Here is a 16,510-nt window from a genome sequence, read left to right as displayed (position 1 = left end):
AAACAAGCTGCCATTTTGTTTTTCCACAACAATCTACAATGGAAAGATACAGCTTAGAAACAATCAAAAGACGGCACACAATGCTCCGTCATGCCCACAGAGCTGCCGGACTGAGCACGCGTCCTGTATGGAAGAAACCCCCAAACAGCATCCAAACGTGACATTCAGTTTACTACTGAAAATAGTTCTGTACAAAACCAAATCCATTTAGATATGATGGTGATTTTAATTGAGGAATTTACAGTTATGTTGTACACATGAACATGATTAAATACAGTCAAATTTAAACACTGACAGTAAAGAAACTGTTCTTATCGTACAGCCCGCAAGGGTCACCAGAGAAAAAGCTTGGCATGAAATTCAATAATCTCCATTACTATACTACACACAGACATTACAGTGGACTATTTACACTTTGTAACACAAAGGTTGACATATATTATCCTTCTCAAAATGAATATCAGTATTTATATATTAAGATCTGTTATTTACAAAATAATTATGAAAATACGTCACAGGAAAGCCATCAATAATCATGGCTTTCATTATTTCCTAAAACCATGTTTTGCAACATTTTGCCCAAGCAAATATGAAATCTTTAGTTTGGTCGAGTCATAGAAGATGAGTGCGTTCTTTGGTGGTGCTGAGGATGTACAGCTAAGGACTTGCGGTCTGAACTACCACTCAATTACCAGAGGGAAATTTAGGTCTTAGTTAAGATTACGCATGTTAGCTCAAATCTCCTACAGGACTGCACAGTTGGGTGCGGGGCTGGTTAGTGACAGAGAAACAGCCATCCCACACAGACAGTTTCAGATCAGGTCCTCACTTCATTTCATCTACGTAAACTTTTAAACAGTCACCTGGACCCGGACACCACCAGTAAAAATAACTCAAAAACCTGTTCCAAGTCAGAACACGTTCTCATTTAAATCTATTAACTTTATTTCCAATTCAATACTCCATTGGGATGCATTTTAAACATCATACAAAACCAAATGGAGGATGTCAGTTTTACATTACAAGTAAGGATGGACAAAGGACAACCACATAAGCGATATCCCCACCATGAGCCCAAACTGCCTCCAGCTGTGAGAAAGTGCTTGACACGTTTGTTTAGTCAGGACTGCTGAGTTCTGATTCTGCTCAGACCTGGCCGCGACCAGCTACCATTAAGCCCCAGCCTAGGTCTACTGCTGCTGAAGTCTGGCCCAGGCCCACTGCTGCTGTCATGCTGACTTGACAGACACCTTCCCTCCCCCCCTCCCCAGACAGTATGGCCCCTCCTTGCTGTCTCTCTGCCCTTTATTTCACTTTCCTTGTCTGCCCAATCTCCCCTCCCCCCATTCCCCTCTCTCTGCTCCCCTCCTGTCCCCCCCTGGCAGCGCCCACCCCCCCCCCCCCCACCCCCCCGCCTCCCGGCCTCATTCCTCACCCAGCTGGCATGAGCTGGATTTGAGTTAATCATCTTAAGCATTCTCATTCACACACACACACAACAGAGCTCCAATCAGCTCCTTAACAAGGGCTGCTGGCCAAGGCCTGGCCTTTCTCACAACAGCCATTGAACCAGGTAGTGGGTCAACCAACCAGCCAGCTAGTCATCCAGTCTGCCAGCCAGTCAGTCAGCCTGCCAGCCAGCAGCCTTATCACTGCTACTCAGGTCCACCTGTCAGGCTGGGATCATGGGATGTGTTAGTTGTGTGTTTTGAGTCTGTGAGGAAGTGTGTGTCTAATGGTATTTATCCCCAATGACATCCTCCATACACACAAAACACCCAGAGAGGGAGGTCTGACACGCCCTACACCCCCCCCTCAACACCACACCCCTAGCACCACTCGCCTAATGCCGCCCCCCCCCCCCCCCCCCCCGGCAGTCAGGAGGCGAGGTGGCAGATGGGTGGGGGCGGGGGTGGGGGACAGAGGTCATGGTCAACCAACCCAACCAAAATCACACACTCATCGACGTCCTCCCTCTCTCTATTCCCGCCACCTAACCACCCCCCCCCCCCCCCGCAACCCTTCCCAATGTGTCACCACGGCTCGTTTGTCAGTCCCAGCCGTTGTCCTTGATCATGTGAGCCAGCTCGATGATGAACTTGCCCTCCTTATACTTCTGACTGCTCTCAAAGGCATGCTCCTGCAGTGACGGGCAGAGTGGGGAGGCAGAGAGGGAGAGGAGGGTGAGAAGGAGAAGGAGGGAGGGAGAAAGAGGGAGGTAGGGAGGAGCAGGAGGGGGGGGGGGGGAACAAAAATCCACCGCTATGTTACTGAGAGCCAGGATAACACCTTGATCTCCACATCTAACATCTAGCAGGAGGTTCAGTCACTGTACAGCATCCGGCTGGGTCTGGGTTGAGGCCAGGAAGAGAGCCCTGATTACATGACCCAGGCCTAGCAACGCACTGGGTCAGGCATCTGCGAAATATGCGACCATGCCATAAAAACAACTGCGCTGTGGATATTAATGGCTGCCCTCGTTCATTTCGACCTGGGCTTACATGACTATGCCGTGTGTGTGTGTGTGTGTGTGAGTGTGAATATCAGTCCCCTAACGTCTGTCTCAGATGGCGGCTGGTTATCCTGACAACAAACCGCTGCCACACATACCACCTTGACTAAGTACTGCACGCCCCCGCACAGATCAGACGCCATCTTACTTTTGTGATGAGAACGAGCCTGTGCTGTAGTTGATATGGTTCAAACAGTCTAATCCTCCTAGAGGCTGTGTGGGGCAGCTCAACTCCTTCTGGTCTTGGTAGAGCTACATTCCAGGAGTCTGGCAGCTTTCAACTGAGGGAAGGTGGTCAGGGGGTTCAGTTAATATGGGAATAAGACTTCATTTAGATTCTAAGAGTTAATTGCTAGAAGTCTAGTGGAGGAATGTGAGAATGATGCCCTGCCTAAAAAAATAAGGATCACAGCCTTTATCCACTGGGTCGAGGTGCCATGGTAACAGGACGAGTTCATTGAGAACAATGCGCCCCAAAATAGAATTAGGGTCAAAACGAGAGACCATGGCGTTGCAATCAGAAGAGCCTTTAAGGTCTCTCTTATCTAAACACAATCTGTGTGTGGCCATTGTTTGAATCCTGGCCCGTTCCTGACAGCCATACTCACGTATTTCCACCCCAGCGTGGTCTTGCAGTTCTCACAGTAGATGTCTGCCACAGCGTGCAGGCCAGTGAGCAGCACCCTCTCCTCAGCAGGTCCACAGCCCACGTTCACCCTGGAGGAGGGGAAGACAGATTGAAAAAACACAGCACGCCAGTGGCTCTTCATGTGTGCGATGGCTCCCTGACTCGACCTGTCATTCCGACCCAGGTGTAGCTAGACTGTAATAGTGGTGTTGGCAAGAGAGAAGAGGCTAGGACTAACTCTAGCTGCGGCGTGGTGTACTGTTGATACTCACACAGAGTTGAAGAGATATGCTCTTCCTTGGCTACCCTGGAAAGACTGGAGGAGAGAGCAGAGAGGACAGGGTTAGACACCAACCCCTCCATTAAGGCCTCACAGACGGAGAGACTACAGGTGTGGGTTTACGTACATAACGCATGGAAAAAGTGATAAACCATCATCTCAATCCCCAATCCGATTTTTAGCATCCATTTAAACTGTGGAAGTAATCTCAATCCCTCATCAGATTTTCAGCATCCATGCAAACTGTGCAAGTCGGCCCGCAGAGACACAGAGGAGGAGTTGGTCAAGGCAGTTCTACAATCTCTTTGAGTGTGTCCAACCTCTGCCTGCCTGTCTGCCTGTCTGCCTGCCTGCCTGCCTGCCTGCCTGCCTGTCTGTCTGCCTGTATGTCTGTCTGCCTGTACGACAGTACAGGTCCGGAAGTTCATCGACACGCCCTTCGGGTCGTACCTTGGAGATGAGCTCGTCGTGGTTTGGCCAGGTGAGCTCTGCAGTGGATGCAGCTGTAGGTGCGGGTGGCAGCTGGGCAGGTAGGCCTGGAAGGTCTTGGAGCGCGTCATCCTGACCATGGGCGGGGTCGGGGGACGGTGCAGGAAGGGGCTGCCAGCCCAGGTCGGCTCGCAGGGGAAGCACCGCAGCACGCAGGTGAGGGCCGTGGTGGGGGGCGGGGCGGGAGGCACACACCTGGAGGGGGGAAGACATGGGGATATGGGCATACAGGGACAGGAAGGGAGTTGGTACAATCACCGAGTCATAATCACTGCTTTATTTTCATATACAGTCAAATGCACAATGTGCAGCAGTGCTTCAGACTGTGTTGTACTGTGGGGGTGAGAGCGCGAGAGAGCGAGAGAGCGAGAGAGAGAGAGAGAGAGAGAGAGAGAGAGAGAGAGAGAGAGAGAGAGAGAGAGAGGAGATGGAGAGAGAGGAGTGAGAGAGAGAGAGAGAGAGAGAGAGAGAGAGAGAGAGAGAGAGAGGATGAGAGAGAGAGAGAGAGAGAGAGAGAGAGAGAGAGAGAGAGAGAGAGAGAGAGAGAGAGAGAGAGAGAGAGAGAGAGAGAGAGAGAGAGAGAGAGAGGAGGGGGGGATATAAATACATCTGTGAGGCATGACCCTGAGTTCTCTGATGACTGTCGTCCAACAGGGTGGTTTAGGGGCATTCAGAGACCACTGAGAAGCACACATACATAAACAAATGCGCACACACACAGCACATACATGTGGGGGAGTCAGGTGGCTGAGCGGTGAGGGAATCGGGCTAGTAATCCGAAGGTTGCCAGTTCGATTCCCGGTCATGCCAACTGACGTTGTGTCCTTGGGCAAGGCACTTCACCCTACTTGCCTCGGGGGAATGTCCCTGTACTTACTGTAAGTCGCTCTGGATAAGAGCGTCTACTAAATGACTAAAATGTAAAATGTAAATACATCGATAGACCCACCCACGCGTTGACAGCTGTTGCGCTGTAATGACAAAAAAGAGTAAAAGATGTAGGCTTAGATCCAAGTGATCTCAACAGCTTTGACCACAAGTGGGCTGCCAGTTGTGTGAGGCTCAATATGCTTAGCAGCCCAGAGGTTCTGAGCTGGTCAATTCTTTCACATGCTGGACAACAAGCATGTCTCCTAGTCTCCTGGTCAATTCTCAATATGCTTAGCAGCCCAGAGGTTCTGAGCTGGTCAATTCTTTCACATGCTGGACAACAAGCATGTCTCCTAGGCCTAATGCATTGACAGTCGACCACACTCAATAATGGACCATTCAATTATCTCTGTCTTCTAGGCATGTAGCCATTAATATAGGCAAAAGCATATCACTGCACTAGGTTACATCATTGATGCATAATGGCACAAATAAAAGCATCATCTCTAGAATTAGCCTAGCCTGTGAGGTTTGAATCCTATACAACATGCCCAGTGCTGAGTAGCCTACATGGTGCTTGAAGAACAGTAGATCGATATAACTTCCATGCTGGTGTAACAACAATTGTGTGGAATTAAGCGAGTACAGGATGGCCAAAGAGTAAAATAAGATAACTAGAAAATCACCTGTTGTATTTCAACTTGTGTTTCACATGCTACTACCACAGTGACAGGCTGGTGATGTTTTCAAAACAACTCCAAAAAGAAGAATTATTTTCAGAGCAAAAATTGTCTGTGTTCCCAGCTTGATACACTGACACAACACACAGACAGGAACTCCAGTCTACCTCTTTGTACACATTTTCCTTCATTGTCTGAGACACAACAAATATTCCTGTAGCTAAATATAGGACACGAGAACATATCACAGGATGGTAGCATATTGTAATTGATCTGCCAACAGGCCATTTAAAATCCAACTTGATTTGAATAGCACAACAAGACAGAGTAAACTGCAGGCTGAGCTTGTACCATGGCCTGTCGATCACATTCTCCTGCCATGCAGGACTACATGCCCCAAAACGTTATCAGCCAAAGGGTCTGCTATCACACAACAACAACCACCGTTACATAACCGCTGCTGCTGAAGCTGCAACCATGGAGATGAGGGATAGTCGTGGCAACCGAAAGAGGGAGTGTGTGTCCTTGTGGTAACCATGTCCTTTCTAACGTGCTGCCCAAAGATCCACCCGGAGGCTTTGTTTATGGAGAATGCTGTCCTTAAGTGTTTTTCAGGGGGGAGGAGGAGGAGGAGGGGGGGGGGGGTCCATTACATCACTAACTGACAACACCAGGCACGTCACAAGCCCACTCGTCATACCTTGTTTGAGACATTGTCTCAGAGTAGGGTTCTCCAGACCTGTTTGCATGTGGCTTGCTCTGGCCTCTCGCAAATCATGCTTTTGATTGGTCCACTACAATTTTTGGAACACAAATCAACTGTCCCTATAGGGCTTTAATGTTCACTACTTACTTAACTGGATTTGGCTTACAAAATATAATTGACAGCTTTATGGAATACAGCAGATTAACTAAAACCCACTGCCTAAATAATGTACATGTGACGCTTGACATTTAAACAGAATGCATAACAATAGTGTTGTTGAAAGTGACTCTCCCTGATATCCACCACCACTTGTCAACACTAGCATGACTGTATGACTGCACATGCATGTTAGTGGTATGTAAGTGAGACATGTTTGGATTGGGCGTGTGTGTAACAGCACACATGAATTAGGTCACAAACAGAAGTAGGCACCCTCTCTGGGCCAGATGTTCAGACACTACAGAACACAGATGGTGGGGTTGCCACTAACCCAAACACACACAAACACACAAAGAAACCAGACCTTATAATACTTATACTGTGGGATTTGGGAATTATTTGAATGCAGATGATCAAAGCAAAAAGTACCACGATTGTAATAATGATATGATGTAACGGTGCCTCAGCACTGTCTACACGGTCATATGATTCAGTATTGATTTCAGATCCAACAGATTAGACATTGACGCACGCAGAACCGTGATGGTCCCCTGGTTCTATGCTGCATATGGCGCAGAATCACGCCACGCTTTAGGAAGGGTGTCTAATAACAAACCTGCTCTGCAGCAGACCTCGCCATCACATTCCCAAAACAATAACAACCAGCCAGTAGCCTCTGTTTAAAAGCACCTGGAGTGTAGAGACATTAAACCGACAAAATACTGTAGTTTATAACAGATCCTTGCAAGGCAGCGGTTACATGAGTTGTTTGACAAGAAATTAAAACAATTAAGTTGACAAGAAATTTCAGAGATATCAGTTTTACCTTTGAAAAAAAGAAAAATACGTTCACCAGGAAGAAAAGTAGCTTTTTCCTCGTAAGAACGCCAATTTTAAATCCTACGATGCATTTTCCTCAAGAAGAATTGTCTACTGCGCCCTGGCAAGTCGTGCAGACGTAATGTTTTGAAGTGCTTTACCCAAACAGGTTTGATGAAAGGGCTCTGAATCACACTGTACTTCTACTGGACAAATTGACAGCTGTGTCCACCAACCATCAAAGCGATAAGGCATAGCAACACCACGCCATTGGTTGTAATTAGACATGGTCATCAAACAAGCAAACGCACAGTAGGTGCCTGGAAATTTATGAAAGGACATCTTGCATGAATCATTTCATTTGGAGAAATGTTTTGTTGTAATCAGTTGAATGAACTGCAGATGGCTGATACCTATGACATCTTAACACAAACTGTAAACTGTATCTGCTTAACATTCACTCACCATCCTACACATATTTAGAATGTAGCCTTAAGCATCATTGTTATAATGTTAGGTGTTTTCCTAACCAGTCGATCCAAAATGTATATTTTACGAACGAAGTGCGCCATTTACAACTCGGCACATGTCATGTCTCACACACAAGCTCTGCCTCACTGAACGTGGTCAACAGCGCCATCTCGTATCACCTGCATTCATTACGAAGACGTGACTTTCCCGCCACAGAGAGACCTTCAATACTTTTGCCACATATATAAAACACGGTTGAAAGAATGACGTGGTGGCTTTCTCTCGTAACACTACAGAATTTTATTGGTGGAAATCAAAGAGAGCACAAACTGAATTCCAATGTGGCAAATATTCAGTGAAATACCAAGGCAAAGTCCGAATGTTAACTTAGAAATGAATTACACCTGCGAAAAGCTATACAACCACCAGAAAAGTACAATGTCCACAATCTATTGAATCACAATTTTCTGTTTACAAAAGCAAAAACTTGCACTCCTCATACATAAATACAAAAATAATTCAGTGTTTAAACATAACATTTAGTCATTTAATAGGTGATGTTCTGTCATTGCAAATTTATCAGTTGGCAACTTGGCAACCAATCAATCATACATCAATTAGAGGAATGACACCCTCTGCTGTGATAGACTCTTTTGGTCCTATCCAGATAAGTGCTACACATTGTCAGGAAAACTAATTATAGTTACAGAACAATAAAATGTATCACACTTCAGGAGACCAGTATTTGGTACTCTTCTACCTCAAACATATCACTTTGAAGGCCTATTACAGAGCAAGGATTTAAACATGTCTGATCATTCTAAACAAATGTTCCTGTAGATAATGGTAGCTGCTTGCACCTGTAACTTGAATATTTGAATGTGTCCCTCTGTTTCTTTAGAATAGTCTTTTACAATCAATTGTTAGGAGCGGTGTTTCATTCTTATGTGCCATAACAAACTCGGATGCAGTCTATTCTCATAATCAATAAAAATACCCACACTTCAAGAATTTAATTTATAATGCAACAAATGTAAATTAGAATCCTGTATTTATGTAAATTAATGTAATATAGGTTCATTAAATGATTGACTCCACCTCTTCTACAGTATATCTGTGGGTTCATAACCCAGATTAAGATCAATGGTTAAACTGGACCCTGTCGAAGGAGGCCAATAACAAATGGAAGATATTGATTGTTTCATCACTTGTCCATAATGTCCTGTTTGTGTGATTTACAGTAATACTGCACTAAAGTTGGCCATTACAATATCCAACAACACATTACTTTGGTCAGTCACTACGAGTCAATCATTAGCAGAGCTAAAAGCTAGTGTCTGAAGGTGCTTCAGATGTGCTGTGTCTATACTGGCCCAATTCAGGTAGAGGATGCCCCAAGATAATGTGATCTGAATGTACACATCACCTAAAATACCAGGCTGGAGATCATGCAGTACTGGAGCAGCTGGGCTGCCCTGGCAGGAGAGTCTCTGTTTAGGGTGGAGTGGAAGGAGGATAGGCCTACTGGAGTTTGGCAGGTCACTTAGAAATAGCATTTTCGTCCATGAAGTCTTTCAGCTTTGTGGGGAAGTCAGTCATTACCCCTGTGGCACCCAAGTCGAATGCCCTCTTGAAGTCCTCCTCGTCATTCAACACCCACACATACACCTGCAAGTACAGCCACTGGTTACAAAGCAGGGAAACAACAGAGGAGACACACAGGTGCACCAGGGCTGGCACCAGGGCTGGCACCAGGGCTGGCACCAGGGCTGGCACCAGGGCTGGCACCAGGGCTGGCACCAGGGCTGGCACCAGGGCTGGCACCAGGGCTGGCACCAAGGCTGGCACCAGGGCTGGCACCAGGGCTGGCACCAAGGCTGGCACCAGGGCTGGCACCAGGGCTGGCACCAAGGCTGGCACCAGGGCTGGCACCAGGGCTGGCACCAGGGCTGGCACCAGGGCTGGCACCAGGGGGGCCCCACCTGTATTCCTCTTGCTGTTAGGTGGTCAAACAGAGCTTTCCTCATCAGCAAGCTGCAAGGGGAAAAAACTGGAATCAAATAATTGACACTGACTACCAATGCGCTTGAAAAAAAAACGTGAATATAACATTGTATAACAGTAGCTATACTTGTAAATATGCAACATATGCACAGCAATAACTTAGCAATGAAGTGGATGTTTGAAAGTGTTGGAGAGCGTGGGAGAGATGCCTACGTACGTATCAGCCAGCCAGATAATGACACGCTTGCTCCTTGAAAGTCTGTCACTGTCCTTCAGTCTGGGAAACAGAAAAAACAAACTGAACATCTGGACGTTGAGTTATTACAAAGGTTAATACATTTTAATCACAAGACCTCTAAATCTTGTTGAATACCTAATTATTCAAACACGGCATATATGACATGAGAAGGTAGCCTAATTATATATATTTATAAATTATAAGAATAATGAATGTGCCGGATGCATAATATTCTGCTTTGTGAACTGGTTCCTAACAAGCACTCTGTCCTGGTGAACTATTGTGCATATTCTTTAAGGCAGTTATGTCCAGAAATTACTTTTCAAACAACAGCCTGTTCAAAATCACAAAGCTGAACAAAGCACTGAGCCGACAGACAGAGGGAGACAATGAGATACCAGTATTTCTGTCAGGTGTTGTAAAATAGCACAGTACTACAAAAGTTATGGATCTAATGATGGGCTCTGATTAATAGTTCAAAAAAACAAACAGATTTTGATTATCCATAAAATGAATAGAAAGGAAAATATTGTTAAATAGTAGGTAGATTGTATCTAAAATCAACATTTACAGTGTGGTTTAATAAAAAAAACTGTCTCTGCTCTCCACTTCACTTTTAAAGGACACCTCAAACGCGTGACAGTAGCCTGCTGCTTAGCTCTGGGCAGCTTCAACTCCATACATGCAGACACGCATGGAGGTGTGTGTGTGTGTGTGTTTATTTATGTAATCACATCCATACTTGGTGATGATGGAAGGCATAGGGATCTCCAGAAACTGCTCCTTGAGGGGAACGAAGGGCAGGAGGCCCGCGTAGAAGAGGCCAAGGAGCATAAACACTCTAGGCAGGCTGAACAGCACTGGGATACGGGGGTTCTACACCACAGTGGCATGACACATGACAAAATATATTAAGGAGCCAAACTACAAAGGAAGGTATTGCTATTGTTCAAATGAATGATTCTTGCTGATCGCCTTTGTTTACCTCTTTGTAACACTTCCTCACTATCTGGTTCCTGGCATTGCCCCATACGGTCAGATGCTCCCGGTTATACTGAACAACCAGCTCTGACACCTGCAGCAACAACACACACATTTTCATTAGGAATGGTTCAAACATTTATCCTGACATGACAGATAGCCATAACGGCCGCCTGACACTGACTGCTATTCAAGGCTGTAGATAAAGAGCCTCCACACCTTCCTGATCAGCGTGTCATTGTTGACCTTGATGTCGATGTTGACAGGGGTGTTGGGAAAGGCTTCAAACACATCTCTGAGGAGGGGGATGCGCTTGTCATTTCCTCCCTCACAGAAACACTCTGCATAGAGGGGGGGGCGGGGGGGGGGTCAAGGATGCAGGCCCGTCACAAACAGTTTAATCATGAACACACGGATCCCGACTACTGACAATCATTAATGTGAAATAGTGTGGAAGTATGAACTTCTACATCAATACTGTACTGATACACACCCTTTTGGAAAGTTACACCAAGCTGGCCCAGATAAGGAGGAAGCTCCTGCGACACATGGATTCAGAGTGATTTTGACAAACAACAGAAGCTGAGTATATTGGAATTGTCCACACAAGGGGGTGGAGGGGGTTGCAGGGGGCATCTGTCAACCTGGACATACTCACGGCAAACGTCACATCTGAGATGCAGGCGTTTCTGCCTGTGGACCTGCTCAGGTCAGCGTCGTGCAACACCACTACTTGGTTATCCCTGGTCAGATGGCAGTCCAGCTCCAGCATGTCTGTTCCAACATCTACAGCACTGCACATCATAGTAACACTACATCACTGCACATAATAGAAACACTACAGCACTGCACATAATAGAAACACTACAGCACTGCACATCATAGAAACACTACAGCCCTGCACATAATAGAAACACTACAGCACTGCACATAATAGAAACACTACAGCACTGCACATAATAGAAACACTACAGCACTGCACTAATAGAAACACATCCATCCATGCATTGTACAGAGAAAATGTAGTCCTACTCTACATGGTGAATAAGACGTTTTTTAAAGGTCCATGGCAACATTACAGACATGTTTACAATGATCCACAGTAAAATAACCACATTTGAGTAGACGATGACGGTTTTAAAAACTGTGTGAAAAACATCCAGGAGGACAGACTGGACTCACTGCTTGAAAGCTGCCATGGTGTTCTCTAAGTTTTCGCCAGCCCCTGCAATCCCAGACATTACAACAGGGTCAGTCTACTTGAGTAAGATGTCTGTGCACATTTTTGGTTTTCACAAAATAATTTTAGGTGTCATCTAGTCTCTCTCTACTCGCCTCCACGGTGTGATATGTGTCTACTTAGGAACGGCTGCCTTTTCCTCAGGTGCAGAAGGGATGGACATTTGAGCAGCAACACAGAGGTGACCACATATCCAGTGACCGTAGACACAAGGTAAACTGCAGCAGACATCTCTGTTGTCCTACAGTATGACAGGATTAACAGGACAGCAACTCAAAATCATACTTTACTCTAGTGCTAGCACTATATTACTACAGTAGTATTTCTAGATATTCTAGACAAGGCATTTTTTTAAACAACCCCTTTCAGTACTGTACTACTGTAGACTAGCTAGAGCTAGTACTGGCGAACACATTAGTCTGACTAGCTAGCTTACCTAAGTAAACATAAGCGTAGCAAGCCAAGTATATGAGCCTGGACAAAGACATTAACAAACCGTTTACAAAAGGTTGTCTTTCCGATGGTAAGTTATTCAAGTGTTCAATCCAGTGATCGTCAGTGTTTTTGACATTACCGACTGTCAAGGAAGCTCAGTATTTACAGCAGTCACGAAACATCGCGCATGCGCAATACAGACTACAGAGGAGCGTCAGTGGCATCCAAATATTGAGTCTTGGAACCTTGTCATTTTTGCCATTTAGCGTTTGCTTATTAAACTGCGTCGCTTATTAAATATTTACTTTAATCTAACATTATCATACAAGAGGTTCAATCGAGTTTGTTCAGTGTTGAAACCCAAGCGATCAATCCAGTATTGTGACGTGTTAAATGATAGCGTGAACAATGTCCAGTTTGAAATCAATATGTCAAAGTTCAGAATAGTCATAAACCAGCTGTGCATGTGCACACCTTAAGAACTAAAAGTGCACTTTAACCTAATCGGTTAAAGTGCAGTGGTTGGACAGGTTGGAGAACAGAACAAGTGTACACTTATCTACTTTGGTAAATTGAGAATAGGTGGAAAAATAAAATAATTTCAGAAATATGTCAGGTCTAACTGAGGCCCTCGATGAATGGAATGCCCTCGACGAAGACTATCAGCAAATTCAGGTTAGACTTTATGAGAAATTGTAAATAATTGAAAGATACACTATTACAAGTCCTGTTTAATTTGACAAAAAACAACACGATTTTTACTTTCTAGGAGACACATCGGTTGTACTTGCAGAAACTAAATGAAGTATCTAAGCTGCAAAGCCATGTCTCTTCTTCTATTGCACGTCAGAAGAAAAGACTAAAGGAATTGTCTTGGTTAATGAAAAAGTAAGTGACCACACACTCACCGACAAGTCATCACAGAAACCCATTTAATTTAATATAACCTGTTTTCAAGGCCTAGTAATACATTTGTTGTCAAACAGATGTAAAGGACTGAGTGAAGACGAGAGAGAAACTTTAGATGGAATCAAGGAGCATATCAAAGCCAGACCCAACATTTTCCTTGAGATGGAGGCTTTCCTTCCAAAGAAGAATGGGTACGAACGTCACCATGTTGCCCTTGCTTTCCTTTGCTCTTCACAGCTTAGCTTTCCATCTATCAATAAGCTGAATGCCTGTTTTTCCTGACAGGCATCTCTCCCACGCTCTCCAACACTTAATTGCTCCAGCATCCACTTAATTGCTAAGTTATTGCTGTGCAACCGTTTTTGCATATTTACAAGTATAGCTACTGTTAGACAATATTATATTCACGTTTTCAGCTCTGTTTTAAAATGTATTTTCTAAAGTATTACCTTCCTTCCTTTACCTTTCGTAATTTGTAGACCATAAAGGATGCACTTATGTTTATATATTTGTTCATTCACATCTCCTATATTGCAGGCTGTATCTGAATCTTGTTCTGGGGAACGTTACTGTTACTCTTCTGAGCAAGCAATTAAAGTAAGTAGCTACAATTCAAATATAAAAGACAATAGGCAATTGCATATAAAAATAATAATAATATATATATAAATACATATAAGACCTGCTCCCATACCACTTTAGAATGTGAAAAGCCCATATTAGCTGGATCTGATCTCATTGAACAATTGAAAATATGTTGATAACATGTTTATAACATATTTCTCCTCAGATTTGCTTACAAAGATGAATATGAACAGTTTAAGTTGTGTCTCACAATGATTCTGCTACTGTTCTCCTTCATATGCACTTTCTTTGTGAGTTACCGGTAAGTGTATTAATTCGAGAATCCTTTTTCACTCATAGCATTTCCTTTTATATCCAGCTCTGCCTTTCTATGCTGTTCTGTAATATGTTGGTGTGGTCCTTGTGTGTAGGTTTGTTGATGCTATCCTGAACTTCTTGCTAGTCTGGTACTACTGCACCTTGACCATCCGTGAGAGCATCCTGATCAGCAATGGCTCCAGGTCCTTTTCTTGGGTTGGGATTCACATCAGCCACATCCATATGAGCTTTTAGAATGTTTCACTGCTAAATTAAAAGAGTACCTTGTTGTAATACAGCTCTTTCACTTTGCTCCATCATTGTCATGATCCCCTTTTGTAAATGACTAGGCCTCCTTATTATTTCAGAATCAAAGGCTGGTGGGTTTTCCATCATTACGTCTCTGCCTTCCTCTCTGGAGTCATGCTGACATGGTGAGCACCAGTGCTGACATGTCGGCATACAGGTCCTTAGTCAAGCAAGGACATTGTAAAATGCAAACTGTTCACAGTGATGGCAACCTTCACTTTCATCTTTCCGATGGTAGCATTCAATCCAAACCTTCTCACTTTTAGGCCTGATGGCGTCTTGTACCACACCTTCAGGAACTTGTTCCTTGCCTACACCTTGTATCAAAGTAGGTTATTAAACAACATAGAAATAGAAATACAAACACTGAGGAAAACATTATACTTGAATCAAGTGTTGAAAGATTTATCCTGTGAGGGAATGTGTTTGCTTGCATTGAAGGTTTTGTACAGTGTCTGCAGTGCTATTATCAGAGCGGCTGTCTGTACAGATTGAGAGCCCTCGGAGAGAGACACAACATGGACCTGACTGTGGGTGAGACAAACATACAAGCCATATGCTTGACAAGTGCTTTTAAGTTTAGAACTGGATTTTGTACTTCTTCTATGGTGTTGTCTTTCAGAGGGGTTTCAGTCTTGGATGTGGAGAGGACTGACATTTCTTCTTCCCTTTCTGTTTTTTGGTCATGTGAGTACATGCTCTGTCAGCGTCATTCTTTTCAGCTCAGACCACTTCCACAATTGGTCACATTGTTGAATGTGCTTAGTCTTCAATTATGGGTTATCATTTTGCTTCATCATGTTCTGATGAACCCTGGGACCTTCTTTTATTCATGAATCTGCATGTATGTGAACAACAGGCAAGATTTCAACTGTATTACATTCTCTGTGTTGCAGTTCTGGCAGCTCTACAATGGGCTTGTCCTGTTCAGAATGGCCCAGCTCCCAGACTGTAAAGAATGGCAGGTCAGTGTGCCCTAGTCCTGCTCCCCCAAAATACCTATTATAAACCCCAGATGTTATTCAGATGATAATTGAAGAGGGTCCAACATCCACGTGATGTCCCCAGGGTACCAGAATAAGTTAACCAGTGATGTAGTCTATCACGAAGTAGTGGCATGCGGTCTAATTGCTAAGCCCCCGTCCTCAAAAGTTGTCCATGTATCATTGGACATTTAGTAGTGGGAAATCCTCGTGGGCATATGGCGCATGCCTTGATATCACATAGACTACACTGCTGGTGTTTACAATGTAGAGAGCTAGTGCTTTGTTTAGAAGATGGTTGTATTTATATGAAGGTATTCATAAATAAATTCAAAATGGCAATGCATCGATATTTAAATTGTGCTTTTTTGTTCAAATCTCAATGTCATGTCCTGGCTCCAGGTTTGGACATGTGGTGCCTGCTTCTTGGTCCTCTTCATGGGTAACTTCTTCACAACATTGGCCGTCGTCCGCCAGAAGTTAAAGAGCAAGAGCCAGATCAAGTCCAAGAGTCAGTAATGTAGAAAGGAAGGACGAGAAGAAGGATGTTGGCACATGGTCAAATCAAAAAGTGTCCCTTTAACAACCATGTCTAAGTCAAGCTTGTTGGTGTCTACAAAAGTTTGACATTTTTCCTATGATTCTTTTTTTTCTACAGCAGTTTACTCATTCAATGTTTTGATTGCCACCTTAGATTCATGGATGGAGAAATTGAATGAACGATTAATGGTGACATTGTCATTGAAGAAAGTTTTGTAATACATTAATTAAATAATGACAATAAAACTGTTTTAATTGTGATAATTTGAATACAGTAGCCTAGTAGTTATGGAGCAATATTTTTCATATGTTTAAAATGTACTTTTTACAGTGACAAAGTATGTTGTACTTAGATATAGGCCACGAGACACCGTT

At 44.1% G+C, this 16,510-nt stretch overlaps 3 protein-coding genes across 4 annotated transcripts; 1 reads left to right on the top strand and 2 right to left on the bottom strand.

The window, feature by feature from the left end:
- Positions 1–1,421: 1,421 nt before the first annotated feature.
- LOC134029626 (protein yippee-like 2) lies at positions 1,422–7,372 on the bottom strand. The gene is given in 7 exon segments (XM_062473869.1): positions 1,422–2,140; positions 3,121–3,229; positions 3,413–3,456; positions 3,871–3,894; positions 3,896–3,934; positions 3,936–4,104; positions 7,151–7,372. Coding segments are annotated over 6 exon segments (360 nt in total). The 5' UTR covers positions 3,990–4,104; positions 7,151–7,372; the 3' UTR covers positions 1,422–2,050.
- A 518-nt stretch (positions 7,373–7,890) lies between these two features.
- Positions 7,891–12,848, bottom strand: gdpd1 (glycerophosphodiester phosphodiesterase domain containing 1). Of its 2 annotated transcripts, none has more exons than XM_062473865.1 (11): positions 12,574–12,848; positions 12,173–12,318; positions 12,020–12,062; positions 11,496–11,631; positions 11,331–11,376; positions 11,057–11,178; positions 10,842–10,931; positions 10,599–10,732; positions 9,836–9,895; positions 9,597–9,648; positions 7,891–9,282 (listed from the first exon to the last, which is right to left on the bottom strand). In XM_062473865.1, exons 2-11 carry the CDS (start codon positions 12,306–12,308, stop codon positions 9,154–9,156), a joined length of 948 nt encoding a protein of 315 aa, XP_062329849.1. In that variant the 5' UTR covers positions 12,309–12,318; positions 12,574–12,848; the 3' UTR covers positions 7,891–9,153. The 2 variants fall into 2 exon arrangements, with proteins under 2 accessions (XP_062329849.1, XP_062329850.1); XM_062473866.1 differs by having other exon boundaries at positions 12,581–12,848.
- LOC134029623 (ion channel TACAN-like) lies at positions 12,771–16,488 on the top strand. Its single transcript, XM_062473864.1, has 12 exons — positions 12,771–13,187; positions 13,282–13,400; positions 13,499–13,612; positions 13,959–14,018; positions 14,212–14,307; positions 14,417–14,506; positions 14,672–14,737; positions 14,879–14,940; positions 15,054–15,146; positions 15,235–15,299; positions 15,509–15,577; positions 15,998–16,488. The coding sequence occupies exons 1-12, from the start codon at positions 13,122–13,124 to the stop codon at positions 16,112–16,114; spliced, it is 1,017 nt and encodes a 338-aa protein (XP_062329848.1). The 5' UTR covers positions 12,771–13,121; the 3' UTR covers positions 16,115–16,488.
- Positions 16,489–16,510: the final 22 nt, after the last annotated feature.

This window comes from Osmerus eperlanus, chromosome 11, assembly GCF_963692335.1.
Source record: "Osmerus eperlanus chromosome 11, fOsmEpe2.1, whole genome shotgun sequence".
Lineage (NCBI taxonomy): Eukaryota > Metazoa > Chordata > Actinopteri > Osmeriformes > Osmeridae > Osmerus > Osmerus eperlanus.
This window is presented reverse-complemented; position numbering and strand designations above follow the sequence as displayed.

What these genes read in the sequence shown, in the direction of transcription:
- gdpd1 (XM_062473865.1), bottom strand. Translation starts at nt 12,308, where the DNA reads ATGTCTGCTGCAGTTTACCTTGTGTCTACGGTCACTGGATATGTGGTC. An exon ending in ACCATGGCAGCTTTCAAGCA is followed by an intron (nt 11,632 to 12,019) that starts GTGAGTCCAGTC and finishes TATGATGTGCAG; the next exon opens with TGCTGTAGATGTTGGAACAG. An exon ending in TCTCAGATGTGACGTTTGCC is followed by an intron (nt 11,377 to 11,495) that starts GTGAGTATGTCC and finishes CATGTGTCGCAG; the next exon opens with GAGCTTCCTCCTTATCTGGG.
- LOC134029623 (XM_062473864.1), top strand. Translation starts at nt 13,122, where the DNA reads ATGTCAGGTCTAACTGAGGCCCTCGATGAATGGAATGCCCTCGACGAA. An exon ending in TGCCTACACCTTGTATCAAA is followed by an intron (nt 14,941 to 15,053) that starts GTAGGTTATTAA and finishes CTTGCATTGAAG; the next exon opens with GTTTTGTACAGTGTCTGCAG. An exon ending in CAGACTGTAAAGAATGGCAG is followed by an intron (nt 15,578 to 15,997) that starts GTCAGTGTGCCC and finishes TCCTGGCTCCAG; the next exon opens with GTTTGGACATGTGGTGCCTG.